This window comes from Myotis davidii, unplaced genomic scaffold, assembly GCF_000327345.1.
Source record: "Myotis davidii unplaced genomic scaffold, ASM32734v1 scaffold901, whole genome shotgun sequence".
In the NCBI taxonomy this organism is placed as follows: domain Eukaryota; kingdom Metazoa; phylum Chordata; class Mammalia; order Chiroptera; family Vespertilionidae; genus Myotis; species Myotis davidii.
The window spans coordinates 231,598-239,106 of NW_006291427.1; the positions used below are offsets into that span (position 1 = coordinate 231,598).

The 7,509-nt window shown below is 41.1% G+C and overlaps 1 protein-coding gene across 7 annotated transcripts in view; it reads right to left on the reverse strand.

Annotated features, from left to right (window-relative positions):
• Positions 1–7,509, reverse strand: part of LOC102774288 (NXPE family member 3) — a 56,266-nt gene that overhangs the window by 26,406 nt on the left and 22,351 nt on the right. For 3 of the 7 annotated variants that reach the window (XM_015564535.1, XM_015564534.1, XM_015564536.1), the window contains exon 2: positions 5,670–5,777. The exons of 1 other annotated variant lie outside the window; for it this stretch is intronic. In XM_015564535.1, coding sequence (XP_015420021.1) covers positions 5,670–5,732 — 63 coding nt within the window. In that variant the 5' untranslated portion in view covers positions 5,733–5,777. Of the gene's footprint in view, positions 1–5,669; positions 6,001–7,234; positions 7,240–7,509 lie in introns of those variants that run through there. 3 more of the 7 variants (XM_015564533.1, XR_001514020.1, XM_015564538.1) reach the window with 3 other exon arrangements.

Here is a 7,509-nt window from a genome sequence, read left to right on the forward strand (position 1 = left end):
GACTGAATGAGTCACCAGAAGTCATCGGAATTCACTGTATGATTCATCAGCAAATATTAGCAACGAAGACGCTGCCACAAGAGTTACAAGAAGTAATGAAAAGCGTCATAAGTTGTGTCAATTTTGTAAAGGCGAGCACTTTAAACAGTCGACTGTTTTCATAACTGTGCAACGAGTTGGATGCGCTGAACAATGCTCTGCTATTTCACACTGAAGTGAGATGGTTGTCGAGAGGAAAAATTTTAAAACGTGTTTTTGAGCTTCGTGATGAACTCAAAACGTTTTTTAATCAGAAAGCAAGACCGCAGTTCGAAGCACTTTTCAGCAATAAAAGTGAACTGCAGAAAATAGCTTACTTGGTTGACATCTTTGCCATCTTGAATGAGTTAAATTTATCACTGCAAGGACCAAATGCAACATGCCTCGATTTGTCTGAAAAGGTCCGGTCATTCCAAATGAAACTTTAGCTTTGGCAAAAAAAAATTGGATGAAAATAAAATTTACATGTTGCCTACCTTATCTGCTTTCTTTGAGGAACATGACATTGAACCAGACAAAAGGATTACGAAGATAATTTCTGTAAAAGAATACTTGCACATGCTTGCCGATGAAATTTCATCATACTTTCCAAATCTGCCTGACACCCCATTTGCACTTGCCAGAAGCCCATTCACAGTCAAAGTTGAAGATGTTCCTGAGACAGCACAAGAGGAGTTCATTGAACTTATTAACAACGATGCAGCGAGAACTGATTTCTCTACAATGCCAGTTACAAAATTCTGGATCAAGTGTTTGTAGTCATATCCTGTTCTGAGACTGTTGCGCCTTCTTCTTCCAGTTCCAACAACATATCTTTGTGAAACGTTTTCCAGCTTGTTGGTTATCAACTCTAAATACAGAAGTAGACTTGTTGTGGAAAATGATCTTTGTTGTGCTCTTGCAAAGACTGCCTCGAGAATTTCTGATCTGGTGAGAAAGAAGCAATCTCAACCTTCACACTAACGTTGGCTTTTTACGCATACTGTCGCAAAATGTAGCAATGTAGTTTACTGTTGTTATATTAAGATTGTTACCCATGCTACACCATGCTTCAAGACAAAATTTCATTTATTTGTAATTAGAAATAAATATTTCATAATATATAATTACATATTGTTTTTGTGATTAATCACTATGCTTTAATTATGTTCAATTTGTAACAATGAAAATACATCCTGCATGTCAGATATTTACATTACGATTCATAACAGTAGCAAAATTACAGTTATGAAGTAGCAACAAAAATAATTTTATGGTTGGGGGTCACCACAACATGAGGAACTGTATTAAAGGGTCGCGGCATTAGGAAGGTTGAGAAGCACTGTACTAAAGGTTAATGTTTGCATATCTTAGAACCAAGCAATTTAGCTGGTTGGTATATACTCAACAGAAAGGCATGCATATGTGCACCAGGCAATATTTTAAATAGTTCAAAATTGAACACAATCCAAATGGCCGTCAATAGTAGAATGGATAAGTAAATTGTCATATATTCATATACACTAGAGTACTAACATAGCACTAGAGTAGTAACATAAAATGAGCAAATCATGGGTTTACACTACAACATGGATGACTCTCATAAAAACAGAATTGTTAGTGGTGGTATTTGACCGCAGTTCTTGAGTTCAGCAAAGAGAGACTTCAGAGCCAAGAACTCTAGTGCAAGAAGTTTATTTAGAAAGTCACAGAGGTAGAAGAAGTGAGCCAGCTGGGCTGCATGGACTCAGGAGACAAGTTACAGAAGCCAAAGTGCTATTGGGGTTTAGGAGATGGAAAGTGAAGATACTAGTACATGCCTTGAGGAAATAAGGAGACAGGAGGAAGGTACCAACAGAGGGCGATAGAGAGAGTGCAAGTGCACTGGGTCCCTTGTCTTAAGGATTTTTACCTGTTTTCTAAAGACAGGGACTTTAGGGGAGGACTCAGGGAAGGATCACAATAGAATATTCATCAGCTTTTAGTTGTGTCCTTTCAGGATTGGTGGTTTCTACTGGTTGGTCTGCACTATGGTAGGAGGTCATTAGTCATTGCATCTGGTCCTGATGTCAGCGAAGGCATCGCTCCTTCTGGTTTTGCTGTTTCTGGGTTCGGAGCTGAAACACAACTGAGGCCTGGGTGTTATCTCTAGTGTGACCAGAACTCTGTATTGATGGTCAACAGACCAGAGGCTTTGTTCCTAAGATTATTTGATGCTGATGAGAACCTCATTGTCCTGAGGGCTCAATGCTGAAGGAGGCGGTCACACAGGGAGAAGGCAGCAGCTGAGGCAGGGTGCTGGATGAGCCAGTGCGGATTAGCAATCTGTTTCACTTTCCCCATTCTACCTGCCAAAGAAGTTTCCTAGCTTCTTACTCTCCTGCCTTGGGAATGAAAGAACACACACATAAAAGAATACATAGTATACGATTACATTTCCATAAAATGCAAAATCAGGCAAAAATAAACTATAATGTTTATAGTTGGAAAGAAGAGAGGGTGATAGTGATAGAGAAGAAGGCAAAAACGGAAGCTTCTGGGGTACTGGTAATTTTTATTTCTTGACTTGTGATGATTACACAGCTGTGTTATCGTTTATTTAATTGAGCACTTATGATTTATATATTCTCATGTATGTTATAATTCAACTTTTTTAAAAAGTGGAAAGTTTTGGCTGCTGCACCAAGATGTCTCACTCTCTCACAGTGAAAGTTTACTCTGGAAATGAAATCAATACTTTATTTGGATCTGATTTCTTTTTTAAAAAAATTTTTAAAAAAATATATTTTATTGATTTTTTTACAGAGAGGAAGGGAGAGAGATAATTAGAAACATCGATGAGAGAGAAACATCGATCAGCTGCCTCCTGCACATCTCCCCGCGGGGGATGTGCCCGAAACCCAGGTACATGTCCCCGACCGGAATTGAACCTGGGACCTTTCAGTCCACAGGCTGGCGCTCTATCCACTGAGCCAAACCGGTTTCAGCTGGATCTGATTTTTAATGTGGACAAAAAGGGGCCACTTACTAAATCTGACTAGATCAGAGAGGCCTGCATGGTGGGCCTTACAAAGACTGAAAGTAACCACAGAGTGAGACAGTATAAGGACTTGGGCCCAAGCGTGGAAAAATGCTCAGTGACCAGGAAGCCAGTAAGATGCGGTTGCGAAAAGGAATGTCAGATCTGAATGTCCCTACCCCCTCACACTCTGCTCAAAGCAATTGCAGAATTTTGTCTCCCTTCTAATAGCCTGCTTTTCCTGCCCTGACATGGAAAATTCCACAAAACTTCCTTTCCCCAAAAGCCTATTGTTTCTTTTTTCATGCAAACCCACTTTGTCCCCAGCTTATAAAGACAGCCAAGCAAACTCAGTCCCCACGCCAGTTCAGAGGACCGTCCTTCCTTTTGTGCTGCCTCTTTTGTGCTCAAACATAAGCCTAATAAAAAAAATCTGTCTGGAAATTTCTCTGGGGTTTCCTCCTGATTTCTATGTCGGGGAACTCAAGAACTCCAACACCAATAACAACCGGATGATCTGAACACAAGAAGTCCTAACTAAAAGCGAGTCGTGGCAGGTGGTGACATCCTAGGCCTATAGTTTCCTTGACAAAGGTCAGTATTTACTTTAAGTAAGCCTGTCTATCCCACACCCTCCAGGATAAGCTCTCACTGCCCCAGGGTCTGTGTCCATTGGTTATGCTAATATGCATGCGAGTCTATTGTCTTTTTGCATCTAAAAAACATACCCTTTGAGCCCTAGCCGGTTTGGCTCAGTGGATAGAGCATGGACCTGCGGACCCAAGGGTCCTGGGTTGATTCCAGTCAAGGGCATGTACCTCAGTTGCAGGCTCCTCCCTGGCCCAGGGCCTGGTCAGGGCATGTGCAGGAGGCAACCAATTGATGTGTTTCTCTCACAGCGATGTTTCTCTCTTTTCGTCTCTCTTCCACTCTCTCTAAAACCAATGGGAAAATATCCTCGGATGAGGATTAATGGGAAATAAAATTAAAATAACATACCCTTTGAATGTTTAAGCAACCCCCTTTTTCCAGACCCTCAGAGTACAACCTCATACCACTGAGACCACAGAACCCCTCATTGTCATTTTGTTGTTGTTTTTTAAAAAAATATTTGTATATATTTTTATTAACTTCAGAGAGAGGAAGAGAGAGATAGAAACAGCAATGATGAGGGAGAATCATTGATTGGCTGCCTCCTGCTCACTGCCCTCCTTTAACCTAGGCATGTGCCCTGAATGGGAATCCAACCGTGACCTCCTGGTTCATGGGTCAATGCTCAACCACTGAGCCACACCAGCCAGGCAGAACTCCTGATTGTTATCTTGTTCCCCAAATACCATGTTCTACATGCTACAACTGTTAATTGTTAACCATCCTGTATCCTCCAATTTAAAAGAAGTATGTGTCTTTCCATTTTATTCTTTTTTTAAAAAATATATTTTATTGATTTTTTACAGAGAGGAAGGGAGAGGGATAGAGGGTTAGAAACATCGCTGAGAGAGAAGCATCGATCAGCTGCCTCCTGTACACCTGCTACTAGGAATGGAGCCTGCAACCCAGGCATGACTCTGTTGTACTCTTTAGCCAATCTCAGAGATTTCCCTGCTCTGATTTCTTCCCCCTCCCTAGTTTACCACCAACGAATTTCATGTAAACCCCGCCCCCTTTCATGTAACATCTCCTTTGATTCTAATGTATAAAGTAAGCTATAAAACAGCCATTCTCTGGAATATTTTCTCAATCCACTGAGATTTTGCTTCCTGCAATTGTCAGTTTGGCTCAAATAAATTCAGAAAAATTCTCTACAGGATTGGACGTTTCTTTTGTCAACATTTAAAAAATTAGGGTTTCCATACCAAACCCCTCCGTGCTATTAGAATAAAGACCAATTTGTGAACTTGCTGTCCTGAGGTTAAACCACTTTTAAGAGAAAGCAGAAATTCATATTTTTATGTGAAATATCATACTGTTTAAATATCATACTGTTTAAATATTTAAACATATTGTTTAAATATCAATAACCCATCCAATTGTTTTAAGCATGAGTTGAAACAGGCCAAACAAAATGTACCTATAGCTACATTAAAGCCCCAAACTCCAGTTATGATCTATGGGCAAACAGGGAAATGCCTTCTCTTACAGGTATTCATAGCTTCTTGTCACAGCCAAGTTCTTCCAAAACACCACAAAGATCACTCCAGCCAATTGCCCACTTGCCTTTTGGACAGGGATTTTTTTCTTGAATCCCTGACTTTTTCTGTGCTTAAAAAGCAGTACTGGACACCACAGACTTCTATCTCATACACTGTGACAGAAAGGTTGGAGAGCCAAAAACAATGTGAATTGCTCCCCTTCCCCTCCACTGGGATTTCCCTGGAACAATCTCTTCTGGGTTTGTGTTTCTAACTCCTTAATAGACGCCAACACCCAACCACTCACCCTTCTCCTAAGGGTAAGGCTTAACCTTGCAATTGCTGCCACTGGAGTCCCACTGAGGCAGACGGAAGGAAACTGAGAGCTCCCTCAGTCCCCTCTCCCGGATATCAGGCAGTAGTCAATTCAAACTTGAGGTTGCACAAGGAGAGAACAAATGAGCCAGCGACAAGAGGTAGTGGAGCAAGGTAGTACTCACCCAAGCCAGAACGACCAACACCACAGTCAGAAGAATCTTGGGTTGCCCCGTGAATGAACCCATGGCGGTGTAGATTTTTCTCTGAAGTAACCAGTATGAACCATGGATCTAGGTGGAATATAAAATAAAAATTTAATAGGCTTGTTAAGTTACTGAGTTACTTCTTGTAACTTCCCAAGAGAGGTACATGTTCTGCCTGATACTATAAACTATTCCAGACCCTGTGTCTTTCAAAATCCACCTTTCTAAGTCCTAGGTTTCCCCAGAATTTAAAGTCTCTTTTTCTGGACTTTGAAACAATTGCAGCGTCCAGTGTGCAGTGTCCAGTAAGATTCTGGGATGCCACGTGTGCTTCTTGGTCTTTGCACTAATGACTCTTTCATAATTGGTTAGCTAACACTTCACCACACCACCAAAAACATCAGTGAAAGAACATACGTTGTCATTCACTTGTAAATTTTCATAAAATATATTTGGTGTTAATTGTAGTTCTTCTATTGATATATTATAGCTCCAGAAGCAGGGATGGGGAACCTTTTTTTCTGCCAAGGGCCATTTGGGTATTTATAACATCATTTGGGGGCCATACGAAATTATCAACTTAAAAATGAGCCTACAATATTTGGTCAAACATTTTTTTAAAATGCATTTTATTGATTTTTTACAGAGAGAAAGGGAGAGGAAGAGAGATAGAGAGTTAGAAACATTGATGAGAGAGAAACATCGATTCAGCTGCCTCCTGCACACCCCCCACTGGGTATGTACCCTTGACCGGAATCGAACCTGGGACCCTTTAGTCCACAGGCCGATGCTCTATCCACTGAGCCAAACTGGTCACAGCTTCGGTCAAACATTTAATTAACTCACCCTTAGTGCCTTAGCAGAGCTAGACCAAATGGTTTCATGGGCCTTATGTGGCTGGCGAGGCTCAGAGATTTCCCACCCCTGCATAATAGGAGGACTTTAGCATGAGGGAGAAGAGGGCAGTTATCTATCTGAGAGTGTCAGCATGGGTTATTCCAGAGGGTGACGGAGAGGTGACAGGTCTGAGTCAGAGGGGATTTCAGCGTGTCGATGCCCACCGCCCTGAAATACATACGATGAAATAATATAAGGTTAAATAAAGAGCTGGAATATCAAATCTGAAGAGAAATACAAATATGCCTAAACAATGATCAATGGGAGGTGGGAGTGGCCAGGGAGGGGTAGATGGGGGGAAAAGGAGACATATGTAATACCTTAAACCATAAAAAAGAAAAAAAACCAACAACAATGATCATTTTATTTGTGCAAATTAGATTCTAAGACTGAATCAGCTGGAGTAAAAGGGCAGTACAAACCATATCAGAATTTCCTAACCTCCAGTCGCACACTAGGAATTTCATATGATTTTGCCATATCCATATCCTGTCTACACTATTTTTTCTTAACATTTTTCTTTAAACTTACTCATTATAAAAATTCAGACATTCATTTTGAAGAGAGAAGCAATAATACCTACAAAAGATAGGTGAGGGCCTTGGCTAGTGTGGTCCAGTGGGTTGGACTGTTGTCCTGTGCTGCACCAGCACGGCCAAGGGTGAACCTGAGGAGGGGTGGTGAAGGATTGAAGAAAAGACAGACAAGAGAACACAGCTGGGTCTTGGTGGATCTCCCATGCCTGGATGAGGACATGAAAGACCCAGCCTGCAAGCAGATGCTTTATTTTATAGTCTGATTAAAACAAGGGTAGGAAAAAAACCCAAGATGGTGGCATAGGTAAACACCGGAAATTGCTGCCTCGCACAACCACTTCAAAAATACAACTAAAAGACAAAACGGACATCATCCAGAACCACAG